General features: G+C 37.4%; 1 protein-coding gene across 1 annotated transcript in view; it reads left to right on the forward strand.

Annotated features, from left to right (window-relative positions):
* Nucleotides 1–16464, forward strand: part of RECK (reversion inducing cysteine rich protein with kazal motifs) — an 85660-nt gene that overhangs the window by 16120 nt on the left and 53076 nt on the right. Inside the window, exons 5-6 of the mRNA XM_030294138.2 lie at nt 2457–2542; nt 3954–4001. Coding sequence (XP_030149998.1) covers nt 2457–2542; nt 3954–4001 — 134 coding nt within the window. The remainder of the gene's footprint in view (nt 1–2456; nt 2543–3953; nt 4002–16464) is intronic.

The following is a 16464-nucleotide window of genomic DNA, read 5'->3' on the forward strand; positions in this document are numbered from 1 at the left end:
ATAGCTAAATAACATTTGGCATTTTATCTTTAAAAACTTATTTTGTGATTGTAAAATCTGTGTCTTAGTCCTGTAACCTAATGTATCCCCTTGAGTTCCTATCTTCTCTTTTTGGTAGGCACCCAAATTTTCAAATGTATAATTTATTCTCATTCACTCAGTAATTAATTGTGCTCTTGTCTCTACTTCTACCATTCTAGTGAAACTGGTCTTTGCAAGTTCACCGGGATCTCATGGTACCTAAATCTTATGGCCTTTCTCAGTACTTATCACCTTTGACTGCCTTGCAGCACTGTTGACTGTTACCTCCTTATGACTCCACCTTGGCCTCATGACCTTATCCTCTCTTACCTCCCCTCTCCCCCCATAAGGACTTGGGTCATTCCTTCCCTTTTCCGTCCACACTTACCCTGATAATTGCTTTCCTTCCCAGAACTGTTAACTAATCAGCCCTGGGAAGACAACCTTCAAATCCAAGTTATAGCTCACGACTTCTAGATATGTCTACCTGGATCTCTGCATCCTGGTGACAACTGAAGTGCAAACCTAAAACCAGACTCATAACGGCCTGTCTTGTGAATGACACTAGACTGGAATCCCTCAAGTTACCTTTGATTGCTTTTTCTTTTTAGCTCTATTGACTCTCCCCTGGGAAAATCTTGCATCTGTCCTTTCTACTCCTACCATTATTGTTATGCTCTTGGGGTAGACTGTTGTAACAACCTTGTAGCTGGTATTTCAACATATCATAGCTGTCCTCCCCGGCTCCTTCAAAAAGAAGAAAATCTCTCCGGGGATATCCACTTCCATCAAAATAAAGCTCAGACTCCCTAGCCTGGCATTCACAGTCTTCCAGTTCTGGTTAAAGCCAGTGCCTTAAAAGGAAAAAAGGAAGTGTATTTTATGTATCTCTGAACTCTAAAGGCTTTCACACTGTTTGAAGTTTGTATTTCAAACAAGTTGGACTATTTTCCTTCTTGGAATTGGCCATATCCTTGCTTGTTCTCTCAATTATCCGTCTACCTAATGTTCTGGAATTATTTGTATATAATATATATCTAAGATAGTATACCTCCATATGTAATCTCCATAATTGGATAAATCATATATTTTATCTATTTCATAGCCCATACAATACCTAATGGAGTCCTTTGTACATAATATTATAAATGCTTATTGGACAATTTAATAGTTTCTAAGAGGCTACCAGGTGTATGGAAGCAGCAATATACTGCAGTAGGGTATAAAAGTTCACAGAATTTATGACCTACGTTGGTTCCATTCAAAATAATGAAAATGTGAGTGATTCTGAAAGTAAGCACCAGAGATTTAGAGGAAACTGTACTAAGCAATGGGGCTAGATGCAAGTCTCTTGCCCTTTGTACCATTAAAACATGTAGGGATACAGAAGCTTACGATACTCAGTATTTCTAGCCAATTTTAAAAATAGGGGTGGTTTATAATTTTCAGAGCTTTGTCCATCTGCAGGCCATTTGTTTACTTTTGTTTTTTAGCAGAATGTTTCTATTTGTTGTGTTAAGTCCTAATTTCATTTGGAGAACTATGTTAGCTATTGCATTGAATTCTTTATACCTTCAATTTAATATATTATTATATTAAATAATAATATAACTTAGATGTGAATTTGCAGACATATGTATTACATGGAAGCGTGTAAAATATTTCTGAAAATAGATAAGGTGAAATTTGCCACATGCTATGAGCATGTCTTTTCTCTTTTCATAATTACTACTTGTGTCTCCTAATTTTATCCTAGGAGTCATTCGTTGACATTTATACTTGCAAAAGTGGATGTAAAAAATTCATTAGAACACTTTTTATAATTGCATCACCTTTCGATATCACAGTAATTTGGTTGGACAACAGCTGCTGAGTATAAACTGCAACAGAGTAGTCATTTTGCCCCATAATTAAGTGTACCCACCAAAGTCCATTCTTACCCACAGAAGATGTATTTTTCTGTTCAATAAGTATCAATTTCTAAACAGCATCATAGGTTTTACACCATTCTAGTTACTTAATATTTTGAGTACAATAATCCTTATGCCCTTTTTGTTTGTTTGCATGTTAAGTTAGATTGGAATCTTTGCCTCTGATTCACAGTCTTTGCCTCTGATTCACTCTCCTTATTTTCCTTAACCTGTGTGTCCTGTAGAGATGCTGTTTACCCAAGAGGGAGAGTGATCTAGAGAGTTTAGGGTGGGCAGAGGGAAGAGAGAAAAAAACAGAGCACCTGGTAAGGGCCTCTGAGAAGACTGGCAGCATTGGGAGTAAGCAGGGGAGGAGGGCCTTAATAATTTTGAGGCCTTGTTATCTGAGCTAGTTTTCCTGTAGACACCTGCTTTGACTTTTACTGGTATCCACGAACCAATTGGGCATGCCATTTGTGTTTCTTACTCCTTATGACTGAAACATTTGAACTTTTTGTTTTTAAGGTGTGTTTAAGAAGTCTGATGGCTGGGTTGGCTTAGGCTGCTGTGAACTGGCTATTACCTTGGAGTGTCGACAGGCATGCAAGCAGGTAACATGGCAATCAGGCTCGTGAGCAGCATGGGATACAGTTTGAGTATTAGCTGCGTCTATGTCTTGGACCTTGCCCACCTCATACCTTTGGAGGGGTGACCCATAAAAACTACAAATTTAGCATTTCTTACATAGACCACTTCCTTTTAGACGTGCTGCTTTCTCATTTGTGGCTGCTGCATGTAAGACACTCAACCTTCTCTTATTCTTTCTTAACTTTTCTCTGCCCTGCAAAGAAAGAACATTACAGGAGCCGAGGCCTTTTGTACTTTCCTGTGGTCATGCTTAGTCAGTGCTGAGTGACTCCGAATGGTTGTGTAAATTTAGAGTATGCTTGGATGAGAGCAGATGACACAGCTGGCTTATTTCGCTTTCATCTTCCATTCTCTCTTTCATCATGGGTTTACCCTGGGCATGTTCTTTTATCCCTTCTCTGCTCCTGAGGTGAGCATGACTCCTACGGTGAACTGTGACTTCTCTTTGATCTGATAGATCTCTGGTCCAATTCAAGTTGAGTTCTTCCTCACTGTGTATATTTTCATAGTGGTTCCTCAGAGTGCTGTGGGAGAACTGGTCTCCTAGCTCCTCATACTCCCAAGCGGTGAGAGTAGATTAAGTGGGAAATTTAGATGGACCTGAAATCACAGCTGGAGAGCCTTCTCTTACTTTCTTCTTCTAGTGACTGGTTTCTGGACCAGAGTACATGAGACATGGTGTCACCTTTACTTTCATACAGAGCACTGTGCTGTTTAGCCTGAGCAACACTCTTTGAGCAGTGTACAGTCTAGTGATCTGCTGCTGTGCTCCAGCCATTGAGGTGAAGCTGAGTTGCAGAGGCTTGAACTGTAATGGATGGGGGGTGGGAGGGTGCATAAAGAGAATTACATAAAAATTACTTTTGTTAATTGCCTGACAAAGCCTTTTCCTCTTTAGTTGCCCCCTCCATTGCATATGGATCTTTGCTGAGGAAATTGGCTCGTAAGTCAGTAGGAGAATTTAGAATATGAAGGGTTAAAGAAAAAGCAAAATATAAATGCCCTGGCAGAGCTTCACAAGAAAATTTGCTACAGAGTGGATTTCAACTAAGAAAAAAAATTCTCTGATTTACATTTTCTTCAAAGTCATCTAGTTTCTGAAATAACAAAAGGACCCTGTTATTATGTGAGATTAAAGCCATAAAAGAGCAAAGCTTTAGCATATCGGGTAGGTTCTGGGGCTGATGTTTATTTTAAAGAACTTGCATGAAATTTGTTTGTTGTATTTTAGGAACTTTTAAATATTAGAGCATAAGGTTTTTCTTGATGAAATGAAGAATACGAAACCAAGTAACATATATTAATTTGTGTTCTTTTTGTCCTGTGTTGAATAGTATGTGTAATAAATTAATGGAGAAATTTGTTATCTTTTAGGCATCTTCAAAAAATGATATTTCCAAAGTTTGCAGAAAAGAATATGAGGTATGCATTTGATTTAACAACTTTGGATAGACCAATTCAGATATTATCAGAATTGATAAAAATCACTTAAATTTTCAAAATGAATTCATTCTTACATAAATTACCTTTTACTTTACAGAAAATATAGCCTTATTGACAAAATGTAGCCTTATCATTTACCTTGTTTAGAAATGTCATGACTTTAATTGACTTGTCAAAATTGAACATTAATTTTAAGGAAATGCCCTGTTAACTATACATGAGTTAAAAATAAAATCTTAAAGTTAAAAAAATATTTTTCAAGAAATGTCTAAATCACATATACAGAGGCTTTAACCTATATTGTATTCATAACAGCAACTGGTTATACCCAAGTGTAAAATAGTTTTTCTAAAGTTCCATATCCTCTTTTGCCCCCTTTCCTATGCCTTGATCCATGCAGGTATCCATCTTTATTAACTGTCTCTAATTGGAAGAAATAAAATCACACTGCCAGTGTGAGTAGCTTCAAACTTTTGCAGCTCTTGCATTTGGTGGAAAAAAGTAGTAAATTACGAAGGCTGTATTAAATCTGAAGGATTCTTGTCTCCCAATGGTGGTATTTCAAGCACTGTGGTATGTAGATGGGTCAGTTCCTAGGGAGGAGGTAGAGGAGGTATTTCATGTCATGCAAATATGTACAGAAGATTGTCCCTGATGTGAAAAAGCTCCTCATTGGACTACTTCCTTCAGTTTCTAGAAGTCCATTGTTAAATGTGACATTATTGTTTTACATAGTGTAAGACCATGCAGTTAAGGATACTTACATGCATATTCCTCATTCATCATTTTACCTGTAAACATTGGGATTCCTATTGCTTTTAATAGTCTGTATTCTTTTGGAGAAGAAAGATAGAACAGGTCTCTTAACAGCTTCTAGATTATAGTTCTTTTTTTTTCTTTTCTCAATGCCTATAATTATATCTCTTGATTAATATTTTTAAATTGGAAAAATCTTACCATTTGTCCCTTTGTACTGTTTGCTAAGTTATATCTGTTTCTCTGAAGACAAATTTCCAAATTAATTGCAACTCTCCTCTGTTCTTATGAAAAGGAGCCTTGCTGCAAAGAAATAAAAGAGCTTTCTTTTTTTTTCTTATCTCTCTACCTTTAAAATAACTAGTATTAGTTTCTCTTGAACAAAGTGGCTAACTGTGATAATTCCTTCTTTTCTCCCACATGATGTCTGACACTGTCCATCTTCTGTAGCCTGTCCTCCATTATTTTAGTGTGCTTCCTTCTCTTGTCTGGATTTCTGCATTGCCCTAGGAAGTCTGCCAGTATGTGTTGATGAAGGACGGGACAGGAAAGGTAAGAGAGATAAGTTCTGTCCTATGAGAGAAATACTAAGGATAGTTTACTTTTCCAGTCTATCCTCCCTTACTGGCCTAGAATTAAGCAACTATTTTCAAAAAATCTATGCCGAGAGGGTTCTTTTACACATGTATATATATATATATATATATACATGTGTAAAATATATATGTAAAATACATATATGTACTATAATATATATAAGAAATATACATATGTAATATAAATCCATTAAAAACTGACCCTATAAATTATTAAAGATAATTCAAGACAATTTGATTTCTTATGTATTACTTAGAAATAAAAGAGAGACAAGAGCACTTTAATGCAGAAGGAGGGTTCTGTATTATAAACCCCAAATAACAGTCACTCTCATGATTATTAAAATCTAGCCTAAAGATAATGACTATTTGTTATAAAGTGAACTGGGTAAGTTTGGTGTAGTGCAGCCTGTTTTAACGGGATTGGTTGTTTATCACCGTAAGAATAATTTATAAAATTAGGCTTTTAATATTTTTTCCTTGACACTGGAGTGGTCCTTGGTGTGAACTTCTGGATATGTGAGCTGTTCCTTTAGGCTAACAATTTTAGGAGTTAGCATTTACCCTGAAGTAGGTTGTATAGTTTGATTAGAGAGATTCAGAGAATGAATAATTTTATTTGAGCAGATTTCCTGAGAAATTTACTTATATGCATAAAGTTAAAAAAACTTTAATGCCATTTAAAATTCTGTTTTGTTCCAACCAAGCTAAGATAAACCAGTTAAATGTAAAGCATTGTTATGTCTGATTTTATAGATCTAGTTTCTTATGCGAAACAACATTTATTGAATACCAAGGGGTAGTGCTATATATTAGAAAGAGCATAAACTTTGGAGTTATACCTAATTCTGAATTCTAGTTAAGCTACTTACTTATTACTAAAGAATTATATCTAACTGAGTGAAAAATTAAAATATATACTGTCCACACAAATCAGAAAGCAGAGTGAGCACGTTTGGTATATTTTGGTAAAAAGACTGTGGATCAAAAGCATGGTAGCAAAAATGTACATGGCTTGTGCAGGGGACAGAAAGAAAACGGGCCTATTTAGGGCTGTGAATCTGTGCTTGGATAGGCAAAAATCAGACCAGATCCTGGAAAGATGATATTTTAGGGCTCAGGTCATCATGAAGTAGAGGAGGATGATGAAGATTCTGTAATAGGCCAAAGTAACAAGTCCATATTTTAGAAAGCTAAAGCCTTAGTTGTGTGCATGCTAAGTTTTAGATCCCCCAGACCCCTCTAACTTAGCTAAAAGTAGATAAGGCACAAAACTAGGATGATAACAGTAGAACCAAGTATTCAGGAATAACTAGAGATTTGAAGGCAGAATCCATCAATAGCATTTGTTATGGTGGGTTGAATAGAGGAGATAATATTCAGGGAAATAGTAAAAAAAACAAAAAACAATTATTTGTGAATTGGGAGGTAGACCCAAAGAAATTGTATGGACAGGCAGCATAGAAGGACAGACTGAAAGAGAGTTTAAGGGTTGTGGGAGATAAAATGTCCTAATTGGAATACGAGAAGAAAAGAGAATATGGGGCAGAGGCAATATTTAATGAAGCCCAACAAATCCCCAGCAGGATTAAAAGGGAAAAAAATGCATATATTACAGACATACCTCATAGCCAAAGATCTTAAAAGCAGTCAGAAAAAAAAAAAAGACTTTGCCTTCAAAGGAGACTAACAGCTGATTTCTCAATAGCAACAGAGGAAGCCAGATGCAGTGGAATGACACCTAAACTGTTCTGAAAGAAAGCAATTAATCAACCTAGAATTCCATATCCAGTAAAAATATTTTTCAAGAAAGAGGGCAAAATGAAGGTCTTTTCAGACAGCAAAACAAAGAATTGCTATTACTGGATCCTTTCTAGAAGTCCTTCTCTAAAGGAAGTTGTAAAATGTCTTTTTTGAGATGCAAAAGATAATGGGAGAATGATGAAAATACAAAGTGGCTAAATTAAAATACAGATTATAAAAATAATAAATAATGTATTCAGTTTTTAAATAAGTAACAAGTAACAGTAACAAGAGCCTATTATGTTGGGAAAGGAGTTTAAAGAAATGGAGGGATATTGAGTGATTAGATTTTTAAATGTAAAAACCCATATCTCAGAGGTAGTGAATACAGGACTAAAGAGAGGAAGAATGATCATGCCCAAATCAACCATGACGTAACCCTTGAATCTTGAGAGTGAAAAAAACCTCAATAAAAGAGAAAGTGTTCAAAAAAGTAGAGAGCTGCTTTTTGAAAATTATTTTTTTAGGGAACTGCAAGAGAAGGATCCAGAAATCGATTAGGAGGACCCTACCTGTGTTAAATAAGAGTATTGGAATGAGATGTTCCAAGAAAAAGAGAACTAACTTCCTGTCAATGGAAATGTTCAAGCAAAGGCTTACTGGATTCACACACATATCATGGAAGGGATTTCTGCAATGGATGGGAGATTTGGCTAATCTCCCAACTCTGCAGTTCTCTTTCTGACCCAAACCTAAGAAAGAGTACTTCTTTCAGTAATTAAGAGTACTATTTTCAGAATCACACATTTTATTAGAGCCACCAGTATCAACCAGTGGCTTGATAACTCTGACAAAGACATGTTCAAGTGTCATGGGCATGATTAGTTCTAGGTTTTCCATGCATTTTCACAGGCCTGGGCCTTTGGCTCACCTAGAAGTATTAGGCCACGTGGACTCATAGATGTGTGATACTAGAACCAGGGCTGACATTCAAAATATTCAACAACTGAAATGACCGAGGCACCAACAGAACAGATGCTGGCTGTAACCCATCGGTACAGCCGCACTAGTGCACACTGCCTCATTAGAACCAAATTACAGACTAATTCATGCTTTCTGCGAGATATGAGACATCTAGTATATTTTTTTTACATAGTCTCTGTCTGCAAGTTGGCTGAAAATATTTTCTTCTAGCCACCAAAATGGTAATTAAAATTTTTTTGTTGTTCATCGTTTCTTTCTTGATTAAGATAAACATTAAGGTGATGTGTGGGTGATGAATTTCCAGAGAGTTGGCAATGGCTGTAGAGTGATGAGACAAACTTTAGTTTTGGGTTCATAAATCTATTTCATACCTTTATGGCAGGCTTTACTGCCATTCTTTTAACATAATAGTCATAAATATAAATACCTTTCCATTTGCTGCATGAGCCACTGAAATACAGTGATACAAATTTGTCATCAGACTTTCACATTTTTACTTGTTTCTTCCTTTCACAGATCCTTCTCTGTACTTTTCTTTATATTCTTTTTAGAAATATCATTTTCAATTCTCTCCTTTCTTTCTAGCTTTTTTTTTTTGGAGGTATTTTTGTGAGGACTCACTTTTTTTTTTTAACCTTAAGGCATTTAAGTTTTAAACTAAACAGTTGCTAAACAAAACTAAAATAACGTTCTGTCCTGGGGCTCTGGTTCTGTGAGAATGCGAAGATAAAATTAAGACTCTGAGGAGATATTAAAAAGAGGCTCTAAGAATCACAAAAACAAAGATGGCCAGCCTTGCGAGTTTCAGAGCCATTTCTGTCAGCACCATCCTGTCAACACACAGCTCAGTGTGTAAGAGAAAGGTGCAGATATGTGTTAATTTTTATTTTTTGAATATTCACATGTTCAAAACTAAAAATGGTGTACAATAAAAAGTCTCATTGTAACTTCCTGTACTACAGCCACTCAGTTCCTAAAGTCACTAGAAATATTTGTGCTTATAAAAGTAAATATATATAGTTTTCCTCCATCTCCGTAGCACAAATGATAGTTTGTCACATCCCTGGATGCCAGTGTTTAGTACATATTTATGTTTGCCTACACAGGCTGTACAGTGTATTCTCAGGAAATGTCACAATAAAATATCCTGCTTTAAAGATTTCTATGTATTAATTTTACTTTGTTCCTTTTTCTCTCAAATTAACCTTGATTCTAGATTTACTACCAGAAGCATAAAGGAAAGGGATGAAGAAATAGCCCTAAAAACTTAGAGATAAGGCAGGGATGTCAGGGCCAGCAGGATTCTCTGGACAGCTTGAGGCCTGCCACGCCTTATGTGATTGGATCTGTTCTACAGTGCTTTAAGAATAGAGTAGACCATCTTGCATGGCAGACGACAGTCTAGGCTGTTGATAGTCAGCTTTGGGGGATTTAGCAAAAAGAATGTGGTACTTTGCCCCATCAAAGCCTTCAGGACCTAAATGTAAAGCTTCTTTTAGTTAGTTCTAAGGCAACCCCAAGAATTGGCAGAATATAGTAATAGAAGACTGTGAATGGGAGGCTTGTAAATGACAGAATGCTGTACTGATACCCTGTATCAGAGTCAACATGAGCCGTTACCTGCAGCTGATGAGCTCCAAAAAGAGCGAAACCTATTAGGTCCTGCAGTACTGGCTTAAGATATATAAAACCTTCATTATGTTCCATTTGTATGTGGGGTTTTTTTTGGTCATATTTTGTATTAGAAGGGAATAACTCCTATTCAGTCTCTGTGCTAGAATATTTCCTCTCTTGTCCTTTCTTCTCAGAAGTCACATGAATGAGATCATCCCAAAGGGAAATCGGAGTTTGATTAGATTGTGACCTGGTCTAATCTAAATGGCCAGGTTTTTCTCCCTAGGCAATCTCATCTACTTCCATAGTTTTAATTGCCCCAATATGATGACAATTCTAGAATCTTCTTTGCTAACCTCTTTCTCTGAGTTCTTGAATCACTATTGGATATGGATACTTTTGATGTTCAACTCGCATTTCAAATCAGCCGAACTGATTGTTACTTTCCATCCTTCCCTCCACCCCACTGCTACATAGCACACACGTGCATGTGTGCGCGCGTGCACATACACACACACACACACACAAACACACACACACACGCATCCAGAACAAAAACTTACCATTTTTTTCTTACATTTCCTGTTTGGTTATTCCAGTATAGTGCTCCCAGACACATAAACTAAAAGCCTAAGAGGTATTGTCTACTCTTTCCTCTTTCTCACCACCTCCCACAAATAATTGGTTATCAAGCCCTGAAGATTTACCTCCAAAGTACATCTTAAGTCGGTCTCCTTTCCAGATCCTCGGTTACTGCCTCAGCTCAGGCCCCTATACCACTTTTCTGGACTACAGTAGCTGCCAAACTAGCTTTCCTATCTAATTTCTCCTCTTATTTACTCTCTCCACTTCTCCTAAGATGATCTCTTTAAAGACTAGATATGGTCATGTCACTCCCTTACTTAAAACCCTTCAATGGCTCACCTATGGGATATAGTTCATGTTCCTCAGCCTGGTAAACTAAGCTTTTGCTGACTCTTCTCCTTTACACTTCAGTAGTATGCTACTTGTGATTTCCCAGATTGTTACTTGTAGTTGGACAACCTGTTTGTGCTACCTAGAATTCCCTCTCCCTGAATCCATCCTATTACCCCCTCCAGTGGTATGCTGGAGCCAGCTCCTACTAGCTAGAGAAAACTGCTTGTTAAATATTCAGGAATTTTGCCAGCCAGTTTTTAACCCGAAATCAGCCATGATGGGGCGTATTTTCACCACAAACATCAGTAAATACTACAAATCAGGACTTTCCCTCCACCCCAAGCCCTGCAAAAGTTGGTCCTAGCACACCAGTACTCCCGTCCAACTGGCAACAACCTTTGCCTTAAATTCTGGCTTAGACGGTTCTTTAAAAACCTTCCCTGCCCAGCCTTGTTACCTCTACACACATAAAATTGACTGCTACTTCCCCTTTACTTTACATGCTTGATTATAGCATTTGTCACCTTATAGTATAATTCTTTGTTTACAGGTCACTTTTTAATACTCAACCTTTGAGTTCCTGGGGCAGAATCCACCTTTCAGTTGTCTTTGCGTCTGTCATTCATTCACTTAACCTTCACTGCACTGGTACACTTAATGTGTCTCAGGCACTGTTCTCAGGGCACAAGGTGAAGGGATTTAGCCACTGTCTGCAAGAAGCTCATAGCCTAGTCCGTGGGAAGAGACAAATAGGTCATTACAATACAGTGAGACAAGTACATTGCCAAAAGTCTGTACAAGACACATTGGAGCCTGAAGAAAACAAACAGACAATGCCCAGTGTAATGGGAAAGTCTTCACAGAGCAGGTAAGATTTAAAGGGTGAACAGAAATTTGTTGCCTGCGGATAGGTGCTATACAGTTAGTATTTTTATAGATAGAATTTTTTAATAGAAATTTTGCCATTCTGGACAGCTGAGTTACACAAGGTTCTTTGTCTCAGAGTAAATAGCAATTGTATGTGGAAACCTTGTATAAATGTCAGTGAGTTAGGCAATGTCTGAATGAGTCCAGAAAACACTGAATACTCTGTTATCGCAATAATGTGAATCAGACCATCCAAAAACTCCATAGCCTGAAACAATAACAGTTTATCATTTCTTATGACTCTACAGTCCAGGTAGGCAGTTCTGACCTGGCCAAGCAAGCTTAGCTGATTTGGGCTGGGCTCACTCATGCATCTACAATCAGCTTGCAGGTCAGCGTGAGCCTAGCTGACTTAGGATGCTCTTAGCTAAGTCAGCTCAGCTCTCCTCCATGTGTGTCTTCTAGCCCTCTCAGTCATGTTTCCCGTGGTGATGACAGGGACCCAAGAGAGGGAGTGGAAAGATGCAAGTGTCTGTGCACGCCTCTGCTTGCTTCAAGCTTGCTACTATCCACTTGACCAAAAAAACCACATGGCTAAGTCCAAAGTTAATGTGAGAGAGAGAGATAGGGGGAAATGTGAAGAACTGGGGCTATCGTTACAGTCACTCTACCACAAACACTCTGTGCTGAGTTCTGTTCTAGTTCTTGTGTTACGCTGCAGATATTGCCCTTGAATTTGCTTCCAGTTGGTTGGATACTCTGGTGATAATGAGCAAATTTCTTTGAGCAGTCTAGACCTATTAATCTTATTTTAGTTGTGGGTGTTTGTTTTCATCCAACTCTTAAAATGATATTTACTATTTGGGAGGCTGAAGAAATTGAAGAATCACTTGTTTAGCGATATCCATATCATGCTATTAAATCCTTTACATAATCTAGTCGCTTAAACTTTTTAACTAAAAAGCCATAGTGTCCACAACAAGGAAAAAACATCTTGTAGAGGTTTAAAAACATGTTTGTTTTTAAAGGGCAATTATGGAGGGGTGCCTGTCTAGCTCAGTGTGTAGAGCATGCAACCCTTGGTCTTGGGGTTGTGAGTTCAAGTCCCACATTGGGCATAGAGCTTACTTAAAATAAAATAAAGGTCACTTATTTAATATCTCCAACTTAGCATTTGATGAGCTAGATTCCTCATACGAAATGCAAAACTTCAAAGTGGGAGAAATTTCAGTCCATTTATGAAAAAGAAACATTTTATTTTTGAGGCCTTAGGAATAAAGCAGCTCCTTTACTTTTAACTAGTAGCCTTGGAAATAGGGAACATTAAATAACAGGTTATTTTTTTTTAATATTTCTTTCTTTTTTTCTTTCTTTCTTTATTTTATATATGAAATTTACTGTCAAATTGGTTTCCATACAACACCCAGTGCTCATCCCAACAGGTGCCCCCCTCAATGCCCATCACCCACTTTCCCCTCCCTCCCAGAGACTCTTAAATAACAGTTTATAAAATGTTCTCTTTTGGGTCTTTGTCCAGAAGTAACTAAAACTTCTAAAGTCAAACTTTCTTTCTTTCTTTCTTTCTTTCTTTCTTTCTTTCTTTCTTTCTTTTTTTTTTTTTTTACAAGATTCATGTGGTCAGTGTTTGTTTTGTTTTCATCATCCTCATCATTGGTGAGGATGGGGAGGGAGCTGGGAGAACCAGAAGCAGAAGGGTGGTGGCCAGGGAAAGGATTGAGATGAGTGGGCAAATGGAGAAATGTTAGAAAGGAGTCCCAGAAATGGAAAAGTGTGTGTGGCCGGGACAGAAAATAGATCCACGGACCCAACTTCTGAACAAGTGATTTGACCAGGAAAGTCTACCTCCCAGATGCACCCCAATGGCTCTTCACCTAAAGGAGGGTCAGTGTGGCTTGAAGGATCACATATGGTTCCCTTTACTTTGATTTTACTTTGTATTTTATTTTTCTGCTGGGTTTGCCCTCTGGGCAACCCAACGCTGGGTGGAAGGGCTTGCTGCAGTTCTCTCAAAACCAGCAAGAGTAGGGCAGAGAACTGGAAGTAGCTACCTGAGGAAAGATTTCATGATCAAGTATCTTTAAGGGAAATAATATTACCCTCAAGAAATGATTGTTTTCCCCACAGTTTAATGTGCTGATTCTAAAAAAGGAGACTTGAAAAGATATTATTCTGTGGACATAAATGCAACCTTGCATTGGCCTCATTCAAAAAAAGAATCCAGTCTTCTTACGGTATAGTGTCATGAGAGAGCAGTCTGGGTTGTAGCCCTGGCTCTGCCCTTTGTTTGCTGTGTACATCTGTCTCCAGCTGGATAGTGAAGGCTTTTGGATTTGCAGATCTCTTGGGATCTGCCTGTGTTCTTGGGTCTCTGAGGTTGTGGTAGATCTTCATCTTGGTAACACTGTAATTTTTATCTATTCTAGAGTAAGATGAACGGAGCGGGGGAGCTGATCTATGGAGGCACAGTGGGTATAGTATTGGTGGCAAAAGGTCAGAAGAGGCTCCATACTTTAGTATAAAGCCTCAGTTACCTCCTTTGCCACCAGATGGCGACCAGACATTTCCAGGAGTTAAGAAATGTCTTAAGAGATGAAGAAATTATAAGTTAATGGTGTAACTCATTATGTGTGTCTTAAGACCTGTCAAACTAATCAGCAATAGTTTAAGCAGTGAAAAGGTAGAGTTGCTTATAGTTCATATAATAGATATAGTTAGCTAAGGTATCCTAAGGTTAAGAATCCTTTATTAAAGAGAGGGATATGATCAGAGTTTGAAATCATGAGTATGAAGTAAGCAACAGAGAATTGATGAATTCTTCAAAAACTGGTATATTTAAATGAAGGACCATTCTTTAAAACCTTAAAATTAATAAAGATAAAAATAGAGATGTAAAAATGGTATCAGTACCAAAGGTACTGCCGTGTTGAAATATGAATGTTTTTAGTTTGATAAATTAAGGTAAATCTATCCTTGAAAGGTCTATCAATGAACATTAAGAGAAATGAGAGGTGCTTAGGGAACATTTCTGAAGTTTGGTTGTGCCATGGAGGGAGACAGTTGTGCCCTCCTACATCAGGGGTTGGCAAACTTTTTCTGTAAAGGGTCAGATCTCAAATATTTCAGGCTTGCAGTTTGTATGGCCTCTGTCTGTTCAACTCTACCATTGTAGTATCAAGTAGCCATATACAGTATGTAAACAAATGGGTGTGACTGTTCCAATAAAACTTCATTTACAAAAGTAGGCAGCAGGCAAGATTTGGCCTGTGTGTCATAGTCTGCCAACCCATTTGTGGGTAAAAGCTAGAGTTCTCCTTTTTAGGCCTCCATCACTGGCTTTGGTCAAATAAGGGGTTGAATTAGGTGATCGCTGACATTTTTCAGGTTTTGTGTCCTTCCTTTAGTATCTCTCTAAAGTGAAGTGATCTACACGTCAACTCAGAGTGATATTTCTTTTATTTGGAAGGTCAAATTTCCAAAATTCCAGCTTGAAAAAATTTGGAAGTCTTTAGAACAGGGTGTCCGAACCTTGGCACTATTGATATTTTGGGCTGTTGTTTGTTATTGTTGTCAGGGAGCTGCCATGCGCACTGTAGGATGTTTACAGCATCTCTGGACTCCTCTACCCATTAGATCCCAATAGCACACGCTGCTCCTCCAGTTATGACAACGAAAAATGTCTCCAGATATTGCCAAATGTTCCCTGGGAAGCAAATCACCCTTAGTTGAGAACCACTGCTCTGGAGACTTGTATGAGTAATTGGAAGAATATCAAAACTGGAGATCAGGCCATGCGACTCAGGATGGCCACCAAGATAATAAATGTACTCCTTCAAGTACAAGGTCAAAACAGCCAAGCCCAAAAGAACAACCAGTTTATTAGAAAAAGAAAGACAATGAGAATCAAAGGGGGCTGGAAAGTCAGTAGCAGATTGCTTTTTAATATTGATTTAGATCATTTTATGGAAAGTGTTCCTAAAACCACGACCAAAATAGATGGCTATCTGTAACAGGTAGTTGAAAAGTCAAACAAAGAAAAATAGATGAAGAGAGATCTAGAAATGAGTATTAAAGAACACCAAGAATGTTTATTTTCACCCCTCATATTGCTTGATGAGAGCCCTAGCAGAAAGAAGTCATACTGATCCAATTCATTAGCCCTTATCTGTGAGGCCTGGGTTTTTGTTTTAAATGGATAGAGTATGGTTTATTTCTACAGTAGAATATTATTTAGTGGAGAAAATGAATGTAGTACAGCTTCACACAACTACATAGATGGATCCTTGAAGGTAGATTTTAAATGTCAGTAAAGCTGGTCCTTTTAAAAGTCCAGATCACATAGCCGGCTTATGATTTAGCTACAACTAAAAGCCAAAGTCATCTCTATTCAACTGTAAGAGCACTTGATTTCCATCTACCTTTTATTTATGCCTATATTATTTCTTTTAGGAATTCATTCTTTTACTTGTAAGAGATATTAATCATAGCCCGTAGGCTCTAAATATCCAAATGGCTTTGAACAAGGAGTTTTTTGTTTTCGTCTTGTTTTACCTCTTATTTTCCTTACGGTGACTTTAACATAGTGTGATATTTTCTGAACAGTGATCTAAAAACTCTAGAAATACTAATTCTGTTCTCATTATCTGCTTTTGACTTGCTCTGTAACCTGGGGCAGTTTCCCCTCTGATGAGGAAACGGTTTGTTCATCTTTAAAATGGTAGAGAGATACCCCAACATCCCAGGGTGACTATGTAAGAATCATCTTTTTATTTTTTATTTTAATTCTAGTAAAATTAACAAACAGTGTTAATATTAGTTTCAGGAGTACAATATAGTGATTCAATAATTACATAAGAATAATCTTGGAAGCCTTAATATGTAGATTTCTGTGGTTCATTCCCAGATTCTGATTCTGTAAGTGTAGAGTAAGGCCTAGGAAGCCCAGG

The sequence above is a fragment of the Lynx canadensis genome, chromosome D4, assembly GCF_007474595.2.
Source record: "Lynx canadensis isolate LIC74 chromosome D4, mLynCan4.pri.v2, whole genome shotgun sequence".
In the NCBI taxonomy this organism is placed as follows: domain Eukaryota; kingdom Metazoa; phylum Chordata; class Mammalia; order Carnivora; family Felidae; genus Lynx; species Lynx canadensis.